The sequence below is a fragment of the Neopsephotus bourkii genome, unplaced genomic scaffold (assembly GCF_033783945.1).
Source record: "Neopsephotus bourkii isolate Nb327-2 ecotype Australia unplaced genomic scaffold, CSIRO-AGI_Nbou_v1 NB_1189, whole genome shotgun sequence".
Classification (NCBI taxonomy): domain Eukaryota; kingdom Metazoa; phylum Chordata; class Aves; order Psittaciformes; family Psittacidae; genus Neopsephotus; species Neopsephotus bourkii.
In genome coordinates, this window is record NW_026901674.1 from 671,086 (window position 1) to 697,232 (window position 26,147).

Here is a 26,147-nt window from a genome sequence, read left to right on the forward strand (position 1 = left end):
TTCACATGCTCTGTCACAGATGAAGACCAATGTCAGCCAACATAAGGAACTCCATATATACATACCTCATTCCCTGAACAGTTTGATGAACCAAAACCAATGAGAAGTAGGCCAGAAAATTATGACAGTGCAAGTTATGGCTTAAAATTCTGTTAAAATTATGGCTTTGTGTGTGATTTATACCTATGAAGGACACAGGATTTATATCCTCTGAAGGATCAGCTGGATACCACTGAGCATAACACAGCACCAGTGACTCATAACTGTTCCATGCATTTCAGAGGATGATTAAACTATGATTTTCCAATCATTCAGTGGAACATGTAGCAATTCAAGTCTCACTTTTGCCCTTAGTCATGGATTGCTATCAGGAAAGAGGAGAAAAAAGCTACCTAGACACATGCAGAGATGATGGTCACTGCCTCAATTACATACAAACGCACAGAAAACATTGACAATTCAGACAGTTGAGGTATATCTCAGCTCCTCCTCTGCACAAGAGGCACGTCCATAAAAGAATACATACCACAGAGTTCTAGCAGGCTAAAGAGTCACAGTTATGGATTTATGGATGGGAATCACATCTACACATGCATATCATGGTTTAACTTACCCAATCTTTTTTTTGGTTGAAGTTAACAACTTAATGGATTGGAGGAGAAGGAATGACATTCTGGATTCAAAAATACTGAGCAGTTTCAACAATTCTTCTTTGTTAAGGCTGGTGGAGGAATCAGTAGGTGACATGTTCTCAGCAGCACTTTCCCTTGTCTACAAGAGAAAAAGCAAAAACCGTGTCACTGAACTCACCATATAAACCCAGTTCAGCTAAAGCCAGACAGCCCCACCAGCACGTTAGCCGATTCCTTACTGGAATGGTACCAACATCACAGTTTCTGTGGCACTCTCTTTATGGGGTAGTTACACTTACATCCACACTGTGCAAAACTTACACTGACTGCCTGTGTTGTATATCAGCATTGGAGTATTTAGTTACAAAAGCATCAGGAAAATATGGACTTGATGACTCCATCTATTGCTCAAATTGCCAGCAAGGGATGACATACATCAGCAAATACTGCAAGTACTGATTTGTTTAGGCATCAAGAACCTGATCACACTAGCTACAGACAGCATTCCACCTTTTAATATTAAATATACTATAGAGTATTCCCGTTTATGTTGTACACAATTTAAGTTCTTAAGGGATAAGGAATCTTTAAGGGATAATCCAGAGCTGCACAGAACCCTGTTCAGACAGTCTAGATCCATATACAGGCATGTCTGACAGGAAGCAGTGGCAGGACAAGGGGGTTTTAACCTGCCAGAAGGAAGACTGAGATGAGCTTTTAGCCACAATTCTTCCCTGTGAGGGTGCTGAGGCGCTGGCACAGGGTGCCCAGAGATGCTGTGGCTGCCCCATCCCTGGCAGTGTTCAAGGCCGGATTGGACACCGGGGCTTGGAGCAAGCTGCTCCAGTGGAAGGTGTCCATGCCCATGGCAGGGGTTGGAGCTGGATGAGCTTTAAGGTACCTTCCAACCCAAACCAGTCTGGGTTCTATGTTTTAATCCATCTCCAGATCATGTTCTTGATTAACTTTTTATCTACTTCCACATAAAGGCTAGAAGAGAACTAAAATAGGTTTGAACCCTGTCCACACTATTCAAGCAACCAGCTGTACTGAAAAGTAACCAAGCAACATCTTAATTGCTAAATGACCATTCTGACATGAACATCACAGATACAATGAGCAGGGAGTCACCCCACTCAACCTCCATTTACCTGTTCACTTTCTGCCACAAGCTCCTTTTTGATAAGCTGGAATGCACCCCTGGTTTTTGCCATTATATCCAGTGCCCCAAACAGAGTCTTTAATTTCCCAGCACTGCTGTTCTGACCTAAAAAAGAAGTAAAAATGAAGGACACAAATGGTTTACATCAGAGATTCCAATTTTAATTCCATCCAAAGTTTTCAAGTAAGTACTGTCTTAGTCAACTGAAAACCACTAGGATAAAACTGCCTCTCCCCTCTTGAAGAAAATGCTATTCTGAGGAGGAGATTACTCCTGCTGTCATATACAAGGTTACATACAAATGCAATTAAATAGGGAATGGCAGTTTGGAAAGCTGTTGTAGTAAAGCCAGAGGTAGACGTACTCGCCATCTGGAATTCTGCAAATGCCACTCTTTCCAGCTGCACACGAAGTAACTCGCAGGGCGCATCCTTCAGGAGCTGGAAGAGTCGCACTGCTTTGCTGTAATGGAGATCAGCCAGTATACGGTGTTGCTTTCTCAGATGTTCATCACCAACCTGCAAAGGAGGGGACATTGTAAATCCCAGACAGTCTGTATGCTCATGAGGTAGCCATTAGAAATAAACCTGTGTAAGTTGGTAGATGAGGTGCCAACAATCATTTCCCACCTCATTCCATAATGATTCATCTAAATGTCTGCACTTCTCCAAAATCACCATCCTGACATCTCTGAAGCTATTATAATTTCATAGCTACCACTAACAAATTCACACAAACTAAGTTAACTATAAAGAATAATATTGGGGGGTGGGAATCAGAAAGTAACATGTAAGTCTACACTAAGGCTTTATTAAATTATATGCGAAGTAGAAGGCTGGCTGAAGCATCAGAAGAAAGGCTTGGACACAAAACCAAACCAAAGAACGTATTTATCATCAATGGCTTCTGTTATGAGAGTGCAGAACTACTTAGAATAGAGAGGACCCCCAAAGCTCAATACACTCTATAAAGGACAGACTACACTTTTAAAAGTAACATTTTTAAGGCTGAGAGAGCTGGGCTGGTTCAGCCTGGAGAAGAGAAGGCTCCCTAAAGGGGGACCTTAGAGTAGCTCCAGTGCCTAAAGGGGCTACAGGAAACCTGGAGAGGCTTTGGACAAGGGCCTGTAGGGACAGGACACGGGGGAATGGCTTGAACCTGCCAGAGGGGAGACTAAGATGAGCTCTTAGGCAGAAGCTCTTCCCTGTGAGGGTGCTGAGGCGCTGGCACAGGGTGCCCAGAGAAGCTGTGGCTGCCCCATCCCTGGCAGTGTTCAAGGCCAGGTTGCACATCAATCTCCATGCACACTGAACACACTAAATCTGGAACCCAACCAGTCTGTGCCAATACCTGGTTTCTCAAGCAACTGTGGTACATAGAAGCAAGCCTGTGGTGGATGGTTGCAGCCCGGTACTGGCAAAGAGGTTGGCGCGCAGACACTGTATCAATGTCACAGTATTTCAAGGACTTCATCATGGCTTCACTAACTTCTTTTTCTATCTAGAAAATGAAACAAAAAGATGTAGTGTGGGCACTTTGAAACTAGAACAGCAGCATGTGCAAGGCTTAAATTTGTTTGTCCTGCTTTTGTTTCATTAAGCAAAACTTTATAAACCCCAAGTGATTAAACATTTTATGGCTTGCAAGAAATACTTCACAAAAGCTTTTCAATCTAATAAAGGTTTAGAATTGGTCCCAGCACCAATTTTGCTCATGGCTCAGTCTTTCAGGAGGACAATAGCTTACGTGGTCACAAACACTCCTTATTACCTGTTCCTGAGCCTTTCTAGATAATGGAGCATAATCCTGCTGCAGAGTGGCCATAGTGAAATATGTAGTAGACAGCTCCCAGTTCACAGAATCCCAGACAGCTGGATGTACATCTCTCTTACCCAATGATCTTAACGCCTTCAGGTAGTAGTCAATAGCCTACAGATAACAAAGAAGTATACGTACATAGTTACTGCCTGTATTTATAGCAACTAGAAATTAATTTCCCTTCACTCATTCTCAAGGAAACATCTCAAATTATCTCTCTGAGCCTTCTTCAGTATATTATTTACACCCATTTTGGTCATAGTTCTAATCCTGACCATGCATTTCTATTTCCCTTATTTGAAGTACTGCAGCCTGTCCAACACCAGGATATGAATGTCACAGTGCTTTATATATCAGAGCAGTGGAATCAAACCTTGACAACAATACTGAAGCCATTACAGCAAGGACTAGGAAAATATGAAAGCTGCAGAGGTATCCCTAGAATGGTTTATGTTGGAAGGCACCTTAGAGATCATTCAGTTCCAACCCCCTGCCATGGGCAGGGACACCTTCCACTAGAGCAGATTGCTCCAAGCCCCATCCAAACCGACCTTGAGCACTTCCAGAGATGATCCCATGTTATCTCATCAAGACTTACAGATACTTACAAATATTCTACAGAAAAGGCATATTAATAAGCCATTCTAAAATTAGTCTGATGTTACCTTATTATAATAAAGAGCCTCTTCTGGAGAAAATTCTCTTTTGAAGTCCCCTTCAGCTGCACAGTGGGCCTGAGCACAAATCCGCATCAGCCTTCCCGTGTTGCAGAGCAGAAGAGCAGCATTGGTGGCATCATCGATCAACTCGAAGTTCTGGATTCCTTCTTCAAAGCAAGAGAAGCTTTTCTTCCAGAGCTGCTGCTCTGTTGTCGATACAGTTTTACTCACTAGGGTTAAGACACAAGGTTTAAGATCCCATGCATGTTCTTCAAAGATAGTGAGCAAACACAGCATCAGGTTCTTTCTCTTATAAATGGCCTTTTAGAGTTTAAGGGTGGTAAATGATTCTGGGAAGTACTCTTAAAAAAACCCTCAAATATATGAAAATCTCAATACCTCAAGTGCACCACTACATTCACTGTGCTTTCAAAAGAATTATGGTAACACAACACACAAAAACCAGGGGAAATTAACAGGTTAAACCAGATTCCCCCCCCAGTAATAATATTCAAGGTATAGTTACTTCTATGAGCTTACAGTATGAAACAACTAAAAAGTGACTTTTACAGACAAGTGAAATTCAGTATTTGAGCTTTGAGTTCAGCTAAAGAGCGGTTCTGCAAAAACATGGAGATGATCCATGGACATGCATCTAACATGCCATGCTGGCTGGGGCTTGGAACCTGATCTAATGGAAAGTGTCCCTACCCATGGCAGGGTGTTGGAGCTGGATGAGCTTTAAGGTCCCTTCCAACACAAACCAGTCAGAGATTCTATGATGAAAAACGACAAAAGTGGAAGTCCCAACACAAATCCTTCAAGTATTAATTGAACAAAGGTGACAGCAATCAGATGGTGGTCTTGGCAGTGCTGAGATAATGGCTGGACCCCATGATCTTAAAGGCCTTTTTCCAACCTAGTTGATTCTATGGTATTTGGGAGACTGGAGCTGTTTACACTGAACCACCAGCATCTCATTTGTTCTGGTTTACATAACTCTTACTTGTAGACATTGTTGGCTTTGCTTCCAAAAGCAAAACCCCAAACATCTTACCCTAAAAGAAGCTTAGGTAATCTCCATTTCCTCAAGACAAAACCACCAAAAATAAACCAGGAAGCAAAGGTTTCCACGGATTTCTTTACCAAAATGTTCATAGTATGACTTTATTGAAGCTATTCTTATGTTTAAATTAAGGTTATGCTTGCTCCTGCTGGGCTTAGCCAAACACATCAAGAATGCACAACACCTTCCCTTTTATAACTGAGTTGTCTTAAGTTTCCATCATGTTTTTTGAGGGCATTCTATAGACTTCAAAGGAATTTTTCCAAAGCTATAGATTCCCTTATTCAGTCTAGGCTCAATTAAGTACAATGTACAATGCATAGTAACCTACTGCAGACAAATACTTAAAGTTGTATAACATCAATTTTAGAGAAGTATTTACTGTACAAAGTCATTTAAATGTTGTCTTTATAATCAGAAATAGTCAAGATTTCTTGCAGTATTAGTGAACATGATCACAGTTGTAGGTCTGTGAAATAAGAAGGGGAACAATGAATACTTGCCCACTCTCTCTGTCTGCACTGCAGCAGCCTGGTTCATGTAGAACACTCCAATCTCATTCCTGATGTTACCCATTCTCTTTAGTACCTGTACATGCTGCTCTGGGTTTTGGTTTTTTAAATTGCTGAAGAGTAGAATTTCATAAGCAGCTTCATAACATTTACAGCTGACAGAGAGCTGGCATTCCAAGTCTGTGGACAAGTCTGTAGCCCAGGCAAACACTAGAAAACAAAACACAGACCTGCATGTCAAACAGTATTTCCAAACAAACTGAAACCTGTGATAGTCTGAAGTGACGAAAAGATGACCAAGGATAAAATCCATGTCAGAACATCTACTCAGTACTTGAACAATTACTGTCTGGAGCTATTTTACAGCTTCAGGTATGTCATGTATCTTGGCAACCTCCTTATATATGACAGGCATGATAAGCTATCTCTGAAGAAAGCACAACTGAAGCATAATAAACCCTCCTCCAGAAACATTACTAGTGCATGGCTTTGAGGAAGCACAGTGACATTACTTCTGCCTGTCACATTAAGGCAGTTCTTGTATCAGCATCATACCTTGGCACCTGGATTCTCTATGAAGACTGTGTAGTATTTCCTGATCTTCTTTCGTCTGGTAATTATATTCTTCCAGATATGCTGCCCTGTTGTTTGCATTCTGAGCAAGCATTAGTTGGATATCTCCACAAAGGGTTAAGCACTGGCAAAGAAACACCAACACTTCAGGAAGCATGCTGGCACAGAGGCAACAATACGTATCTATTGGAAAAGAAACCCCATGAATGAGGGAAAGAAAAAGGATTAAACATCAAAAGGTTTGACACAGACTGGCAATGTAATTAGTTTTCAGGGTACCTGTCACCATTACTCTCTGTGTGCAGGCAACACACGCTCTTCCTACAAGAACTAACCTATTTTAAAGTCATTGCTGCTCTACACAAGTTGATAAGTTTCAAAAGAGCAACTCTGTTGTCCAAGATGAGCAGTGAATCTGGTAATTCCAAATGCTCATCTCAGATTTGACTAAAGGAAAAATGACTTTCTACAGGTTAACTTAAATAAGATACAGGCTGAAATTTCCAAAAGGTAAAGATCAAACTCAATTCCCAAATCTTTGACCCACTGAAAGCTGAAGAATGCTTTGAGTTATTAGTAAGCATGTTGATGCTTTGTATTAAGATCAAGTGTTCTTGCTTTGTAAGCCTCCACCCACTCCAAGCCCTACAAACACAGAAGCAAAATAGCAGCACTATGGTACTAAGCTACTGGCATTTGCCAATTATTCTCATTGTATCAGTAATACTCTAAACAGCCTGATTTTACTCATTTTCTTTTGTAATACTTGAAGCTGTACTTCATTTATCTAACTCAGTTGATGAACAAGTCTGGTATTTCTGAGAGTCAAGAACACATTGAGATGAAACAGGAAGCATCATGCACTTCCAGGGACAAACTGGAAATCACTGCAAGCTATCTGCTTGCAGTGACAGCACTTAGACCACAGAATGCTATCTTGGTCTTGGCACCAGAACTCAGTCTCCCAACATCAAGTTCTCTGAAGCTTCTAACCTGCACTTTGAGTTTACCAGTCTACCAAAAGGGGAGTACCTTTCTATCACGTTCTTCTTACTACAGGCTTCCCTTTCGAGTAACAAACTAGACACAATATACTTAAAAACATAGTTGTCATACTTGTTGCTGCACGCCACTAGGATAAATCATGCACAGGAGAAGTATTTGCTATCATGAAAGGTACACACGGACAATGGTAGAGGTTAGAAGTATATTCTAGGCACTTACCATGGCATTGCAATGCCAGCTTGATGTATCTTAAGGCTCTCCCATACTTCTGTAGAATCATGGCAGCATCAGACAGGACATAATAAGCCTTTGAGGACTTCAGAATGAGCTGGAGTTTCATTTTGTATTGCCACGATCCAGGAATCATCCCTGACTGACTGGAATGCTTCCCTTTCTGAAACGAGCCCACTGTAACGTGAACAGAGCCTCATCAGTAAATCTCATCTCTATAACATATGTCAGAGGCTGGGCACAACTTCATCACTGTACAGACAGAATGTAAATTGCCTTATTACAGCTCTGCACAAGTAGTTATGCCAACCTGTCTGCCACTACATTCTTTATCTGCAAAATGGACCCAACACTTGGAGTTTTTCCATGTACTCCACCTGATAGTGAGATGCTCAAATACAGTGACAAAAAAAATGATGCAGATGAACTCTCATACCTTAAACAGCTTTTGAAACACAGTGCAGTTGTTATGCAGCAAAGAAGATTTTACAAAGGACTATGTGTGTGAAAGCTTCAATATCTTGAGTCTGGAATTCAATGTAGCAAGGGGAAAGAAACCCCAATGTTTCCTTATAAACTCACAGACCTTGAGAAGAGGTAAAAGACTGACAAAGGAACCATCTGCACCAGCAGAGTAACAACCAGCTTCACAAAGATTAGGAAGGCAGAAGTAACTTGAAAAGCTCAGCAAACAGAAGATAACTATGTTGCTAAAGGAACTTGGTTCCTTTTAATACTAAAAATCACACCCCTGGCCCTGGACACAGCCTTGGGTGACATGGTTTAGTGTGAGGTGTCCCTGCCCATGGCAGGAGGGTTGGAACTTGATGATCTCAAGGTCCCTTCCAATCCTAACTATTCTATTCTACAGAGACCTTGCACACGAACATACATTGTCTCATCTCTATTTAAAGACACGGTATAAATTTATTTCACTATGCAAGAGCCAGTGATCATACACACAGGCTGTTATAGATATGAAAAACACCAATTCTCACTATTTGGAATGTATAAAAGTGGATGGCTGGCAGACTGAGCGTGTATACTGGCTTTGTGGAGTTACCATCCAGCACCCATCCCTGTGCAGACGTGATATAAATAACTTGACTATGTATGCCTACGATTCTGTTAGTCAGTTTTCTGCATACCAGGTAAAACCCCCTGATTTTAAAGAACCTCTCGTACTTTAATAGCTTTTAAAACATGGGTGCAATGGCCAAGACTATTCTGTTAGGTGGCAGCAGAAAAGAACAAAATAGCCATATGTCTTGGTCTCCACCAACTCCTCACAATACATGCTCTATTTCTGTATGAACAGTCTCAAAGTGAGAAGGCCTGTGTGTGGGTTTAGCTTCCAGCACAGGAGCTGGATAACCTGGTCCTTTCTACAAGGCAAAAGTGTCCCTTTCACACTCATTTCAAGACATCCTCAGCATAAAATTATGCAGGTTCCTTACTTGACTGCCAGAGGGGAGATCGAGATGAGCTCTTAGACAGAAGTTCTTCCCTGTGAGGGTGCTGACGCACTAGCACAGGGTGCCCAGAGAAACTGTGGCTGCCTCATCCCTGGTAGTGCTCAAGGCCAGGTTGGACACAGGGGCTTGGAGCAACCTGGGCTAGTGGAAGGTGTCCCCGCCTGTCGCAGGGGGCTGGAACTGGATGAGCTTTAAAAAGTCCCTTCCAACACAATCCCGTCTAGGACTCTGTGATGCTGCAGGTCATGGATCCCGACAGGCCACTGCGTTTAGGTGTACCAAAGCACAGAATGTTGTTCTGACAATATCTGCACCCAGAAGTCTCTTGCTTACAGGTGGACCTACAAGGCCTGACTTGGAAGCCCACTATCTTTAGTAAGTTCTAGAACTATACATTAAGATAAAGACAAATCTAATACAGCAACAACTCATGCAGTTAATGCCACAGCACACACATACGCTGTATTCATTTACTATTCAGAAGCAGTTCAAGTTAGAAATTGAATTAGGACCATTTACCCTTTCTATATGTCAATATACACATGTAGCACGGGAACTCCATAGATCCAGATATCAAGTAATTGTTTGGGTTTTTTTAAGCTCTGTGCAATATTTCTCTGCCACATCCCCCAGGAAACACTTGTTTCTAAACAGAAGTTAACACGTGAACATTCTCCTTGCCAGCTGGCAAGCAGCTGCAGTGTGTCATCAGTTCCACATTGTGAAGGGAGAAGAGAGAGCCTGGCTGCAGGAAAGCTGGAATCAGCACATTGTTCCTGCTGAGCTGAGGTGAAATTATTCTGTAGGCCTTGGTAAAAATTAGTCTAACAGCCATGTTAACAGCACTGTGCAGAAATCTGTGCAAGCTGCACACAATGTAACCTTCTCATGGAGGAGTTAAATTCTGTGGTCTGATAAAAACTAAATGCTGATAAAAACTAAAGGCACACAAAAATCTCCAGGTCATTGACATCCCAGTGACAATCAAAAAGTTGGAAGAAAGACATGAGAACACTTAAATGACTAGCTCAAACCTGAATTTGCTCATTATTTAGAGAATTTTAAAAGGGAGAGAGAATAAAGCATTGCAAAAATATGCAAGACAAACGTCTTTCAAGGTTGTGCTTACAGGGCTTCTCACCCTGCAGAGGGCTCTGCTGCTGTAAGAAGAGTCCTTTCTTATACCTCTGTATGGAACTCCAGAGAAAAATAAAATAGACTTAAGTCTGAGACTTCTGGAGTCTGAGTACTTAAGCAAACAAAAGCATCTTTTATCTGCTCTTCCTTCCACAATCATGCAGGCAAAGGAAGACAACAAAATCCTAGTTAATACTTTATATGCAATTCAGAAGCAAGCATCATTGAAGAGAAAAACCTGCCAGAAATGAGCTCTGCCACAAAACTTCCAAGTCACAAACCAACCCCTCAAAAAAACCCCAAACCATAAAAACAACCCACTCAACTGGTGGTGCTCTACATACTAAACCCCGAAATACTAGGACCTTAGGGAAGTCACCTGCAAGCCACATCTAAACAGGTCCAGTAAAACCGTGTGCTTACTAACAGAAGACGCTTTGAAAGGCAAAATATCCCAAATAAGCTCTCCTCTCCATATTTAAGAGAAAAAAGTATATCCCGTTTTGTGGTGTATTACTTTTGCTCAGGCAATCATGTAATTAGTGACTTGGGAAGTACACTGCTTTGACAATGAAAAAGTAACAGCAGTTTGCATTGGCACTGGAAAGGTCTTATTTTTACCACAATACAACTTACTTTTGTCTAAAAATAATGCCATCTGTTTTTCCAGACACTCAGGACCACCACTGGTGGATTCATCTTCATATTTCAAGGGGATTGGAGTGCTGGGGTCAGCTGCAGGAAGGTCACTCTCTTTCTTAACACTGCTGTCAACAGACTTCAAGCCCTGCAAAAAGAAGGAGGAATTTAATTCACCTTGAGAGGTGAACTTGACAGGCCGCCAACACAAGAGGGATGTGGAGCTACTGGAGTGAGTCCAGAGGAGGCTACAGAGATGCTGCAAGGGCTGGAGCAGCTCTGCCCTGGAGCCAGGCTGAGAGAGCTGGGCTGGGTCAGCCTGGAGAAGAGAAGGCTTCTTAAGGGGAGACCTGAGAACAGCTCCAGTGCCTAAAGGGGCTGCAGGAAAGCTGGAGAGGGGCTTGGGACAAGGGCCTGTAGGGACAGGCCAAGGGGAATGGCTTGAACCTGCCCGAGGGGAGACTGAGATGAGCTCTTAGGCGGAAGCTCTTCCCTGTGAGGGTGCTGAGGCACTGGCACAGGGTGCCCAGAGAAGCTGTGGCTGCCCCATCCCTGGCAGTGCTCAGGACCAGGTTGGACACAGGGGCTTGGAGCAAGCTGCTCTAGTGGAAGGTGTCCCTGCCCATGGCAGGGGTTGGAACTGGAGGAGCTTTAAGGTCCCTTCCAACCCAAACCAGTCTGGGATTATATGAAAGCAATATTTAGGAAATACAGCATTCAAGAATTGGGTACTTGGTGAAATGGCATGAGAACGTTAACAGTAAACTCACCTCTAGAACATAGTTGAGCACCAGCCTGCAGCGCTCTTCAGTGCCATGGCACACAGGGAAAGCACAGCTTGGCTTCATTGAGGGTCAGCAGGGAAGGAAAAGAATATGTGTTCAATACATGAGATATTAAAATTAGTGGCTAGAAGATGCAAATGAGAGCTTCCATTAAGAGAATGTGTTAATGGAACATGAGAGCTCCACACTAAAAGAAGTCACAGTGTTTCTTTCCTTTATCTCAGTGAGCAACTCACAATCTGTTCACCTCTATTTTGTCTCTCCTGTCAATCCCAAAAACAATGCAGAGAGGAGAACAGATTATTCTATTCCGTAACAGTAATTACAGAAGTATCCACACGTGGTCTGCAATGCAAACCCAGGAAAATAAGCAGATCAATACCATGCAGAAATAATTTCTTCAGCCTATACATCAAAGTTGCACTTGCATCACCTCTGAACAACTCATTACCTTGGGGTTTTTCTGGGGGAGAGGTGGGTGCTTTTGTTTTCTACTGAGGTGAAGTAGAAGGAAAAGAAGAAAGAAAACTGTACCTGCCTTACTGTAAAATTCAAAGACCTCAAATTTATGAGCAGCCCATGAAAGAAAGTTTCTTTCCCTACTGTCTCATGTCCCAGTTAACCTGAAGGCAAATCTAATTTCAGTGACAAACTTTGCTGCACAAACTGCATCTTTCAAGAACATTCTTAAAAAACCCAGAGCTTCACTTACACGTATTCGATGAACAGACTTGTACTTCTCTGGTACTGATAACTCTCCAACAGATTTGATTATAGCCACCGCTTTATTGTCATCTGGTGGATCAGAGCTGTTACTGTAAGAACCATTTTCATCACTGTCTGGCATTTCTTCCTCTTCCTCGCTGTAACTTTCATCAGAATTCCCATTGATAGGGAAGTCTGTACTGTCTTCTTTTTTAGGTTCATCCAACTGAAAAAGCTCTGACAACATGTAGTTGGCTGAAGCAATAATCTTTATAAAGAAGAGAAAAATAAAATCAGTGACTTGCATTCAAATTATTGTTTTCTTTTGAGAGGCAACATAAACAATCTTAGAATAAGGAAGGAGTAAAGAGTGCAAGCAAATTGGTATTGCATAACCTGTACATACAGCCCATATACGCACACATTGTACAACCATATGTTTGAGTACTGGATTTTTAAGGTTATTTAAGAAACAAGTATCTGCAGACAGGATGTTGTCAACTATACACCTTACAAGGTCTTCATCTCTTGTTCTGCAAATATAGGGCATAAAGCTTAAATCTGGAACACAGACCACACTGGCCCATGACAGCTTCAGGGTTTTCTCCTTAAGAGAAATACATATGTAAGAGCAGCTCTTGATAATCCCATTTTCTTCTTTTAGCACCACCCTAAAATACTTCTTGTTTATTTGCATCTTTTGTGTTCTACACATTCTCTCAAACCACAGCTGCCTTCAGAGAAGCTTTTGCTTCTCCACTTGTGTCCTAATTCAGGCAAGACAAGCAAAATCTGACACAAGATAAAAAAAGACCTTGTAGGTCACAAGATGCAAATGAGGAAAAAAAACTTATGCAAGCAAAAAAATTTCAAGAGCTTCTAGTGTAGTTAATACATGCCATGTCTCCTCTTGTAAACCATTTTAAACATATTTTTCACACCAATTTTCAGTTGAAACCAGCTTAAATCTAGAACAGACGAGTTATACTTTGCATTAGATTTCAGGTATTTCTTTTTGAAAGGTAGGATGTGCTGCCTATAAATAGCAAACATGTTTAAGTTACCATGTTAGTGCACCATAGCCTGCAGAAAGCAACTCAAGCCCACTCAGCTTCCAAGCCTCCTGCAGTAGCCCAGTTTACATTTTGAGTTAACACATTCTTACTCCCTTATAAAACTCTCAATTTCTCAATTTAAGACAAGGATTACTCTGAAAATCCCAATGAGAAAGCAGCACACTCCACTACCTACCACAGCTAAAAAGGAAGCTAACACATCCAGCAGCAGTAATACATAAGATATCCACACCTTTACGTCACTAAACTTTAACATACTACTTGTCTTTCAGAGCACCTCTATTCCTTTTTTTTTAGGAAAGAACCAGAGCCAAGTATCTGGAATAAAGGAGGTCAACACAGCTTCATCTCCTTTTCATTACTCTTATTAATTGCTGCTGAAAGTGCAGAGCATCTTAAGGTACCCATGACTGATACAACAGTCCCATGAGGAGATCAAGAGTTTGAGGTTGTATTTCCAACTCTTTCACCACCATAGAATAGTCTCCTGGAGACTGTCCAGCCCAACCCCTTGCTCAAAGCAGGTTACTCAGGACCACTTCCAACTGGGCTCCGAGTATCTCAAAGGATGGAGACAATAAGCTCTCCCATTGACCTGTCCCAACTTTCAACCACCTCCAGAGTAAAAATGTTCTTATATTCACAATTAACACTAGTTAGCTAAGATTTGCTTCAGTGTCTGTACAGCTTCCAAACACAAAAAGGCCCTTTGAGAATGACAGCAAAAGAGCTAACATAATGACAAGTTCCTTTTTAGAGCAGAACACAAGACTCATGCAGCAATGAGGGTCAGTGAAGGCTAGTAATTGAAAGCTATAACCTATAGGGGCTTCTTTAAGCATAAAAGAATTTCTAGGTCTATAAATAAATCAAAATTCTGTCCCTTGCAAAAGAAGGGGAAAGCACCACACAAAATATTACCAGGTGACAGCATTTCTATTACATTTACACAAAGCTACGAGACCACATAAGGCTTACTTGAGGATGTCTGCCATTGTCCAGAAGCTTCAGACAATTAAGGAGCAATGTTCTGATAGTGCCATAGTGTTTCTTGTTCTGGTTTTTCTTCAACATCATATTGCAAGCAACCCTGAAAGTTGAACAAAACAGTGAATCCCTGGATAGTTTAAGTTAGAAGGAAAAAAGCTGAAGAAGATACTACTGCAAATGTAGGTTTCCCAAACTTGATGATGGGTCTCCAAGACTTACTCAGTAAGAGTGTCATTTACATGGGAGAAATGGTGAAGAGGAGAAAATCTGTTTTGACTTGGCAAAACTGAGGTTTAGATGCAAAAAATTTTCATTTCATTTTTGGACTGTGCTCTTAATATAATTGCTCCAAGAACTAAGTATTACAACAAGAAAATAACAACTCACTTGTACAGAAGAATTGCCACTGGCATTGTAAAAGGGTTTTGGTATTTGTCTTCCGTCTCTTCACAGAGCGTGGTTAAATCATAGAGCTTTACTATATCACTCCCACTTGCTGAAAGGCAAAACCATCCATTAATCAACATGACACTATTATAAATCTTTCCAAAATTATCTAAATCTACTTACCTTTAAACAACCAATATGTGTGGCCTTCTTTGGTGCAATTTGATTTCAGGAAAGATAAGATATTTTGAGCAATATCTTTTATCACTTTGGTAGAAAAATTAGAGTTTTCCAGATTGGGAATATCTTCAGTCTTGATCATTTCATATTTCTGCAAAAAATACATGTTAAAATTCAAGATTAGGAGGGCTGTCTGATACACACTCCCCAAATTCCATAGATCAGTGTCTCTGACAATTGCTAAAAGAAACAAAGGCTCTATTATGACAGTGTCATAATAAATTGAGTTAATTTCTATGATTAAAAACAAGCACATCTTGAATACACTACTCAATAAAAGCTTTAAAGAGGATTCACTTCTGTGACAAGCACGGCAAATGGAGAACAGAAGGATAAAAAAAGCGCTGAAGGTGAAACATTTAACTGTTACTTCAATGAAATTTACATCAGCCTAGTAAGCAAATAGGTGCTACCAGGATATGCTACAGAATATCATGGAATGATACTGGTTTGCATTGGAAGGGATCTTAAAGCTCATCCAGTCCCAACCCCCTGTCACAGGCAGGGACCCCTTCCACTAGCCCAGGTTGCTCCAAGCCCCTGTGTTCAACCTGGCATTGAACACTGCCAGGGATGGGGCAGCCACAGCTTCTCTGGGCACCCTGTGCCAGCGCCTCAGCACCCTCACAGGGAAGAGCTTCTGCCTAAGAGCTCAGCTCAGTCTCCCCTCGGGCAGGTTCAACCCATTCCCTCTTGTCCTGTCCCTACACACCCTTGTAAGATGTCCTTCTCCAGATGTCTCTGCTAGTATGTGTGTTCTACTATAAAACAGTAAAAAAAAAAGGTTTAAAACCCATGCATCTATCATGGAAAACGAATACTACAGATTTTAAGATGCAAGAAACTGACGTATTTCTACTTCAGTATTTCTTATTTCTGTCTTTGCTCATACAGAAGAGGGAATCTTGCATGCATGGAAGGGAGGAATAAAAATAACAACAGTATGCTGTCACTGTAAGCTGACAGTTTGTCATTGTAAGCAGGCACTGAAGCATAGATGCTTCTCATTCTGCAATAAGGGATTTTGCTGTAATCTTTTTGTCAGAACAGTAAGATTAGAAAGAGATGTGTTACAATTGGATCAATTCTAGGAACTGAAGAATGGATTAACCTAGACATAATGCAAAGCGCCAGACTCACCTGAACAATTCCATTTACATGAAAGCACATCACAAGCTCTGGGACGTTGCATATTAAGTTGTCCAACCAATAGTCAATTCCTGTTAGCACATTTATTGGCTTGTTGTTATCCCTAAAATCAAATATTGGTGGTGTTATTTAAGTCTTTATTTATTCTTCAGAAAACATCTGGGATGTTTACTAATGGGATTTAGATTTCAGTCATCTGAGAGCGGATGAATACTAAAACAAGTATTTGTAAATGGTTATAACAATGAGTTACAGCAAACAAAGCAGATTTACAGATCTCTCCAGTGGAATACACTCACATTCCCTCAATCTGAGTTTTTGCCTACATCTATACCAAAACTTTAACAAGTTTCAGATATCACACTATTACTTAGATACTAAGTACTTAAGTTCTAAAGAAAGAGCAGTATTAACTGCAACTAACCCTAGGACAAGCCTTCCCCTAAACTTGCCACAGTGCTGTCCAAGCAAGGTTAATTCCTCCATGTGTCTTAAAAAGACGACAAATGCATCAAATGAGTTTTAAGTTTTGGCTCATTCTTTGCCTATGCATAGGCAGGAACAGAAAGATTAATAATCAAGTGATCAACATAAAGTATTGGTGAACAGTAAGCCAGAATTTAGAACTACAGCCACAAGTTTTAAGTACTTATGCCCAACTGGCAGTCACTGAAGTTCAGAACCCCTGTAGGAGAAGTATTACTACCCTCTCATAAAAACAGCAACAGAATGAAACTAATGAGTAGATCTACAGAAGTATTTTAACACTCAATATTCACACTGAAATTAGGAAAGACTGTAAACCACCAGTGTGCTCAAATAAAAAATACAGAGGTACAAAAACCAGCAGAACTTTTCAAGTCCTAGTGCTGGGACTTGCTGGGGATAATTATATACATTTATATATATTACACATATAAAAATATGTGTATATGTATTATACACACATACATAAATACATATATATACACATATATATAAAATGGAAAAGTAAAGTTTGTGTAGCAGCTTGCTCTTTTTTAAATAGTGTATACATTTATTTGTGGACAGATACAGTATATAGTTATAAAATATATAAACACCATATATACAGAGATACATTTAGCAAAATGGCTGCAGAGGAAACTTATTCTAAGAAAGGCAGTGCTGGTATTCAAATTCGACGAGGAGAAAATGAAGGGAAAAACCTGTAAAAATCTATTATCTTTATCAGGTTTAAAAAATCCCACAGCACTGGGACTGTTCCTGTTTTCTGGTATATCATCCTTTAAGTCTAAAGCATGAATTTTATTCTTTAAACTGCATGTAAAAAATAAGAGTCAATCACACAAAATGCAGAGAGATAAACAGGAAGCAAATCATCAAGTCCGACAAGCCCAGCATGTTGATTTCATTAAGTTCAAACCTCACCTGAGACGCAAGCTCACAGCAGGGTATCTCCCACCTCCAAATATAGGCATATTTGATCCTACTAACATGTGGATGTCTTCAAAGGTCCACAAGATATTACGGACAAAGTCATTTTTGAGGCCCTTCATTAAGAGAAAAAAATTGGTCTATAAATCCCTATAGTATAAAACTTGTTTTCTAAGACATTCTGTGGAATTATGAGAAAGCAAGAAGGAAAAGCAGCAAAGACAAGACAGCACATAAAGCACTACTCTACGCGTTCACATTAACTTAAAAGAGAGATTGCAGATGCCACAAAAGCTACTTCTACAGGGGACTCAGTTTTTCCCTTGGTTCCAATTTAGACCAGATTGTAAAAGGTTTGATTAAATTGTGGGTTCAGTGTTTGAGCTCAAATTTCACAGATAGCATACCTGACTGTTTTCCCCGTCATTGAACAAAGTAGTCAGGTTTTGTTCTTTAGGGGCTGAGGCCACATGCCCCACTATATATGAGGGTTCAAGAGGCACACTTCCCTGTGAAAAGCACAAGGATAAGGAGTGATTCTGCTGCTGAGATAAAGTTAGGCCATTAAAAATAATCTGAACAACAGAAGCATATCAGGGAAAAGCCTTTACCTCTAGCATCTTTAAATAAATGCATATTAAACAACAAAAAGCCTCTGGTCAGCGACTAGAATGCTTCTTTCCTATAGCCAGTCCCAATCTGTTGTACTTTGTCTTCTCAGAAGCTTTGGAAAGAAATCAAAGTTTTTATAGCAACTCTTTATTACCCTAGGGTCAGCACCAGATTATCAGGCTCCAGAAGTAAAGCCTGTTTTACAGAATCCCAGAATAGGTCAGATTGGAAAGGACCTTAAGATCACCTAGTTCCAAACTTCCTGCCATGTGGAGGGACATCTCACACTAGACTTTAGTGCCTTATTTATAAACTAAAGAAAACGAGGTTGTACAAATGCACAAGAGCTTCTTTATTATAGTCTGCTGTATTAGGCAATAGCTCCCCAAGAAAGTGGAAAAGAGAAGCAACCCTTTTTCTAAAAGCTTTCGAGTGCTGAAATATTTCCCCACTTTAGAGTATTTCACCACAACACATGCAGCTACCACTTTAGCTCAATTTTATGGATAACATAGGTTAGAGCCTTCGTAAATTAGCTGACCAAGTCATTTGGCACACTAGCTGATAATACTGTCTAAGCACAGCTATAGCATCATTATTAAATTATCATAGACTAAGTGCAACAGATTTGCCACCCTCAAACACATAATCAGCTCCTGTTTTATATTACTCAAACAACACAGGAATTAGAGTTTTCATAAATAAGCTTAGCCACAGGCTGAAACCCTGGATTAGGGCCTAATACTAGTTTGTTGCACAATTGCTATGAACTTTCCACTTCTGTAATCTCCTAGCAAGTATTTGTAATTGCTACTTAACTGTTTTGCAAATATTTTCATAGATCTTCCATTTTCCTCTTCACCTCATCAATTCAGGGCCACAACAGATTCATTTTAATGGCAGGTTTAAAAAGAAGGGCCAAAACTTTAGGCTATATACATCTGAATATCATACAATCATAGAATCAACTAGATTGGAAAAAAGCTTCGAGATCATCAAGTCCAACCGTTACCTCAGATTTTTCTACCTGCAGCTAAAGTCACTGATGACTATTCCAAATGTTTTCTTTCTCAAGACTGCACAGATAAATGTCTTTAGCATTATAGTGACAAAAAAATTAACTTCTGAAATTTAGATCTCTGAAACCCTGGCATAAGCTAAACTGCACCTACTGCCAACTTCTTCTAATGCCTTAGTTCATTTCTTTCTGCAAAGACTACTGCAGCAGCAGCTTAGATAAACCTTTCACTATAGATGTCTCTACAAAAACTAAGGTGCCATTTAAAACATTTACACACTAACCTGATTAGAGGCACCTGGATCTTCAGATAACGAAGACGGCATTTCAAAAGGAGCTGGCCAGGAGGCATCTCCTGCTTCATCACGCTCACCTGAAACAGGACCCTCCTGGTGCTGCTTGGAAGTGGAAGGAACAGGCTGTGCAGCTCCATCACCATTAATGCTGACAAAGCACCATTAAGAAGTTTAGTTGATGACATGCAAACAGATCCACTTTAGAACTGTTCTATTTGCTGCACTGCTCTTAAAGTATGACTTTATCAATACATTAAAAGACTGCTGTGTTGACAAGTTGTTCTTTGCTTAAACTCTCACAAAACTACATCACGTGCCACCATCTATCTTGTGTATTTTAAGTTGTTCTTCCTCAAATGCAGAAATACTGAAATATCAAGTTAAGTCATGCTGGTTATTCTTTAATTTTACTTTAAAATACTTCAATTTCTGTTAAAACATTTACACATTATTTCCTGATCTCATCTCTCAGTTTTCTCTGAATAAGGATAAATCAGTAAATAAGACAGACCATAATAGACTTTTAACACCTACTTCAAGACAAGAAACCAGACAAAAGTAAGCTATGCAGAATTAGAGACTTATGTAGGCATGAGGTTACCTGTAATACAAAAATTTAGAGAGTATAGCCTTCTGGTACCAGTGTTCTTTACTCTTCTTTTTTCGTTGCCACTTCTGATCAATCAGCCTTTGATAAAACTCTTTCAGCCATGTCCAGTCCCCTGTCTAGGCAAGATCATAAATATGAAATTAATACCAAGAAGCACCTGCAACATAAACCAAGCGCCTTATTAACTTATGAATAGTTATTCAAAACAATAAAAGAAGCCCCAGAAAATAAATCCACAGCTGAAAACCTTGAACTGGTCATGTATTAAAATGTGTTTGCTGGAAAAGTTCTTACTGAAAAGTTTATTTCATTAGAAAGTCAGACACAGAGTAAGAGACTGCAGAGTAAAAAATACTTATTAATAATAACTTAATACAACAATACTGAAGTAATTACAGGAAAGTGGAATTTTAATCATAGAATCACAGAGCAGTTTGGTGTCCTGGGTTCAGCAGTAGCAGTCATTTTTCTCTTTCTTAGTAGCTGGTGCAGTGCTGTTTTTTGACTTTCAGCCTGGGAACAGCGCTGATAACACCGATGGTTTTAGTTGCTGCTCAGTAATGTTCAATCTGACCAAGGACTTTGTGAGTCTCGTGCTCCTCCAGGGAGGAGGGGAAGCCAGAAAGAAGTAGAGACAGGACACCTAACCCAAACTAACCAAAGAGGTATTCCATACCACAGCACGTCATGCCCAGTATATAAACTGGGGGCAGTTACCTGGAAGAGCTAGATCACTGCTCGGGTCGAGCATTGGTCAGTGGGTGGTGAGCAGTTGTATTCTCTTCCCTTGTTATTTCTCTTATGTAGCAGCAGTGGTTTTGGGTTATACCTTAGTTACTGGCCTGCTCTTATCTCAACCCATGGGGGTTACATTCTTTCACTTCTCCTCCCCATCCCTCTGGGAGCAGGGGGAGGAAGAAATGGAGGGGGACTGAGCGAGTGACCGCAAGGTTCTGAGTTACCAGCAAGGCTTAAACCACGACATTTGGATTGGAAGGGACCTTACAGATCATTCATTTCCAGTCCCCCGCCATGGGCGGAGACACCTTCCACTAGCTCCAAGCCCCTGTGTCCAACCTGGCCTTGAACACTGCCAGGGATGGGGCAGCCACAGCTTCTCTAGGCACACTGTGCCAGCGCCTCAGCACCCTCACAGGGAAGAACTTCTGCCTAAAACCTACAATACCATCAGATGCAGTTCATGGGTAAACTGAGTGCTGCAAATAAAGCACCTTCTCTATTTGCCTACAATTCTTAGGCGTTTTTACACAAACGTGCTTTCTTGGTGGCTACACTATTCTTGGAATAATTCATTTTGATTCAAAACCACATAGCTCACTTGAGATGATCGCATGAAGAGTTCCTGGATATCCAGTTCATCCAAGAGCAGCGTCCGCCCGATGCGGTGTACTGCCATGCTCACGTGTGACTTGCTGTATGGAATCTTCAGAAGCTTTTTAATGTTCTTGCAGGAGAAATGAGAACAGAGACAATCAGTAGAACTATACTGCATTGTAAGACAATTCTTAGAAAACTACAAGCAAAGAATATGCTACTAGTACTGAAGAGGCATGGACAGGCAAATAAAACCTTACAGTGTCAGTGACTTTAAAGACATTTCACAAGAAGTTGCATTTCTTGAACTCTTGAGAACATGAATGACAGCAATAAAGAGACCAAGCAGTCAGTACAAACCACATACGTGGTTTAAATTTGATCTCTCTTCAGATCATCACAAGCAGGTATCATCAAAAGTGACAGAACAATGCAAGTGGATGGTTTGGATTTTAAAAGCTTTATCATCACCACAGGAATAGCAACACTGTCAGATATCTAGAGGAATCTAAGCCTGAATAAAAATCTGCCAATCATCAATACTAAGACAGTAACTCTGTGTCTATATTTCCTCTTGTGAATAGCCTCATCTGAATTCTACAGATACAAGCAGCACCGAAAGAGCTGGCAAAAATTAGAGGAAACAAGACTGAAGGGGGCTCTCTTCTAGATAAAGAGAAAAATAAATCAATCTGAGAGCAATGATTTACATGGAAAAAAAAAAGTTATTTCAAACACACAAGTCAACTACATTGCAAGACTGATGTATTGCATTCACTCAACCACATATTTTAGCTGAAGATTAATTACAGAAATCCACAGGAAAGATGTTTTTATCTCTGCATGCCTTATTCAGTGATCACAACTCCCTTAAATCATAGAGCAGAAGTTCAGTGACCCATCAGGGGATCTTTTACTTCCCCGCAGAAGACACAAAGATGACAGAAGCCACGGCAGTGTCTTAAAATAAGGTTTGTACAATAAGAGTTTGAACAACAGCAGTTAAGTTACACCTACCTCTGAATCAGACACAACATCCACGTCATTTCCAACTGAGTCAATGAAGTCATAGGCCATCCCAAAGCTATTTGGAAAATATTACGAGTTAAGACAAATGTAACATCAAATAGAGAACTGCATGTTTTTAAGCTTATTAAATATCTAAAAGTTGTTTGTTTATATTAAAAAAGCGTATGTCAGTTTTACATTCTGCATGGTTTTCAAAGCTCTCTTTCGAATTGCTTAAATCCAGTTTCAAGACACTCAAAAAGGTAGCTTAAGTTTTGTGAAATGAAGAAAATCCAGCTATTTAAGTGTTAAGACAGTTATGAGAAATTTTTTAATTTTTTTACCACTAAAAACAAGAAAAGTTGGTGTGGTTTTTTTTTCCAAAGAGCTTCTCTTTAATTCATTAAACACCATAAATAGCTTCATCTTATCTGCTGTCATTTAATTTTAGCCCTAATTTCTGTTTTGTAACTGGCCTACGTGTTGTAACAGACACATCCTTGTATCTTCATCCACCCTCATTAAAGCCTCTCTAAATTACAAGTTATTGAAGCTGGATTATTTAAATGTATAGATTATTCTTTACAATTAAACCAGGTATTACTATAACCCAAACAAATACATGATGTGCAAGTGTCTGAAGTTATACTTTTGCTATTAGCTTTGTAATATTAACACTGGAGACAGAGACAGCTTAAACTATCAGCCTCTGTTTGACAAACAAACATAGTATCTAAAATAAAGGGGAGCAAATCATGAAGCCCCAAGAAACATACTGCTCTGCTCAAAAATTTACATGTCCTAAAACAGATGATGAGGATTTAAACACAAACTGTTAAATTTCACTAACTAGTTGACTTGGCATGAATCTGCTTGTTCAGCACAGGATTTAAGCCTCCTGTTTCTAAACACTCTGAACTCCATTCATCCAACTGTTGAACAAATATCCATACTGAAAGGTAATGCTGCTTTTTGCTTCTGCCCCTTATGTCACCTTCTGTGCTCACTCCTGACATGACTCTGAAATTTCTTTTGCCATCTGTTAGCCAGGTCTGGTTTCTAAAGATCCAGAAGGGCTATAAATTTGCTCTGTAACCTTCAAGAGGTTCAATTTTCACCTGTTATCAGAAGCAGAAGGGCTGGCTGAACCAGTCTAGTTTGATTTTGGCCAACTGGCAGCAGCCAACCAGGGAAGAACATGAAATCAGCTTGACTGTCTCAGGCAAGGTGTCAACATGCACTTGAACAGAATAATAATCAACAGCATTACCAACATCATTAATCATTTATAAAGGAGACAAGGCAAGAACTAAGGATGGAAAAGCAGAGAGAACGGCTAAGAAGACCAAGTTGCTATGGCAAAGTCTGCACTTTATACTTTCAATTACAGAGGGTCCAAGTTCGTTATTAGAATTATTCTTAAAAGCCTGGAAAAAATAAAGCCTACTGTTATTTACCTTGAAAAGGGTTTACTCTTCTTGTTGTTGCCAAGAATGGTAGTACCTGCTGGTCCAAGCTTAGCACTTTCACGCAACCAGTTGGCAGGTGGAAGTTTCAGGTCTGTCTTCTCCTGAAGACGGGCAAATGCTGCCTGTGGTGGGGCAGAGGAGTACTTCACCACTGCACTGCTTTTCACTTCACTGCCTCCAAGGAGCAACACCGACCCCTAGTATTCAAAGAGAAATCAGTCCTTTACTTCATTGAATGATGGAATGGTTTGGGTTGGAAGGGACCTTAAAACATTCAGTTCCAACACCCTGCCACGGACAGGGATACCTTCCACTAGAGCAGCTTGCTCCAAGCCCCTGTGTCCAACCTGGCCTTGAGCACTGCCAGGGATGGGGCAGCCACAGCTTCTCTGGGCACCCTGTGCCAGCGCCTCAGCACCCTCACAGGGAAAAATTTCTTTCTAATGTCTAATCTAAATCTACCCTAATTAAAACTTCCAGACTTGCTCTATAAGCTATTTTTAACTTAGGGAGCAAAGCCCAGTCTTACATTCACTTATAACTTTCTCCTTCCTATACTTCTGAGCATTTCAGTTACACGAATGCCAACACTTGCATCAAGCATGTGCTCCACTTTGTAAGGCTAAAATGTTATTCAAGGCAGCTCCCACGGAATGCAAAATTACTCAGAAAGGCAGAAACTAAAATAGAATTCCATGCTAATGCTGCAAAAGCTTGCAAAAATAAATGTTGACTAACACCAACACTAAAGCTAAACACATTTCTGCTTAAATAATCACAGAATCCCAGCCTGGTTTATGTTGGAAGGGACCTTAAAGCTCATCCAGTTCCAACCCCTGCCACGGGCAGGGACCCCTTCCACTGGAGCAGCTTGCTCCAAGCCCCTGTGTCCAACCTGGCCTTGAACACTGCCAGGGCTGGGGCAGCCACAGCTTCTCTGGGCACCCTGTGCCAGCGCCTCAGCACCCTCACACGGAAGAACTATAAATAATTACACCTTATGACTGCATATTTCTTTTCAAAACACGCAGCTGCCACACTTGTGTTGAGAGCTTTGAACTGACGCATGTTAAGGGAAAAACAGATCCACAGGACACTGTTTATGTAAATACAACGCAGCACCCTGCACTTAAGCATAACAACAGAAACACCGCTTACAATTAAAGCTTAATCATAATTAGCACACTCCCTACTACACTCCAGCCCTACAACAGCATTCCTTTACTCACCAAACTGGAAGGTGGATCCACACCTATGAGGCAACCTAAAACGTTACTGTGGGCTGTGTTTGCCGCCTGAAGCCCTACACGGTCCGGGTTGAGGTGGACGGAGCAGCAACACCGGGCAGCTCCGGGGCGGCCCGAGGGCAAGGGTGCCCCTCAGTCGCAGGACCCCCGTACACCCGCGCCTGTGGGGCACTGCGGAGGAGCACGCGGAGGTCCCCCCCACCCTCGCTATCACCGCCGGTACCTGCTTGGGCTCCTCCACGTCCCCCCTTAGGGGCGCGGCGGCCCCGGCCCCGCAGAACTCCTCCATGTCCCGCTCGCCTCACGCTGGCGCCCGAGGGGCGGCGGGCCCCTCTCAGAGACCACTGCCGACGGGAAGGGGGGGTGCGTCACCCCGGGAACAGCCAGATCTCGCGAGGTTCCCCGAGAAGTCCCAGGAGGTGTTGGTGGGCGGGGAAAACGCGGATTGACCAATAGAAGAGCGCGAGGGGTGGTGCAAGAGCTCTCTGGCCAATAGAAGAGCGCTGGGGGTGGGGCTTGTGGGAGGGATGGGGTTGCGCCTGATGGGGAAGGCGGCAGTGGTGGGCAATGGTGGCGGGTGGTGGGGTTATTGGGTTACTTATTTTGGGCAGGTTGGTTTTATGTTGTGAGGTTCAACAAGGCAAAGTGCCGCGTTCTGCATTTGGGCCACAGCGCTACAGGCTTGGGTAAGCTGCCCATGGAAAAGGACCTTGGGGTTCTGATTGACGGAGCTGAACATGAGCAGCGTGTGTTCAGGCAGCCAAGAGGCCGACAGCATTCTGTCCTGTATCAGCACCAGTGGGGCAGCAGGGCCAGGGCAGTGATGGTGCCTCTGCACTGGGTACTGGTGAGGCTGTGAGGTACATAGGAATGATTCGTGTCAGCAACTTAGGAG

General features: G+C 41.3%; 1 protein-coding gene across 2 annotated transcripts; it reads right to left on the reverse strand.

Annotated features, from left to right (window-relative positions):
* Positions 1-1,568: 1,568 nt before the first annotated feature.
* EDRF1 (erythroid differentiation regulatory factor 1) lies at positions 1,569-25,660 on the reverse strand. Of its 2 annotated transcripts, XM_061364098.1 has the most exons (23): positions 25,476-25,660; positions 23,994-24,202; positions 22,546-22,612; positions 21,533-21,658; positions 20,185-20,309; positions 19,572-19,731; positions 18,065-18,166; positions 17,652-17,773; positions 16,233-16,344; positions 15,036-15,183; positions 14,853-14,961; positions 14,454-14,565; positions 12,407-12,667; positions 11,680-11,751; positions 10,907-11,057; positions 7,647-7,835; positions 6,405-6,605; positions 5,837-6,059; positions 4,278-4,497; positions 3,565-3,723; positions 3,145-3,294; positions 2,159-2,312; positions 1,569-1,899 (listed from the first exon to the last, which is right to left on the reverse strand). In XM_061364098.1, exons 1-23 carry the CDS (start codon positions 25,539-25,541, stop codon positions 1,769-1,771), a joined length of 3,369 nt encoding a protein of 1,122 aa, XP_061220082.1. In that variant the 5' UTR covers positions 25,542-25,660; the 3' UTR covers positions 1,569-1,768. The 2 variants fall into 2 exon arrangements, with proteins under 2 accessions (XP_061220082.1, XP_061220083.1); XM_061364099.1 differs by lacking the exon at positions 18,065-18,166.
* Positions 25,661-26,147: the final 487 nt, after the last annotated feature.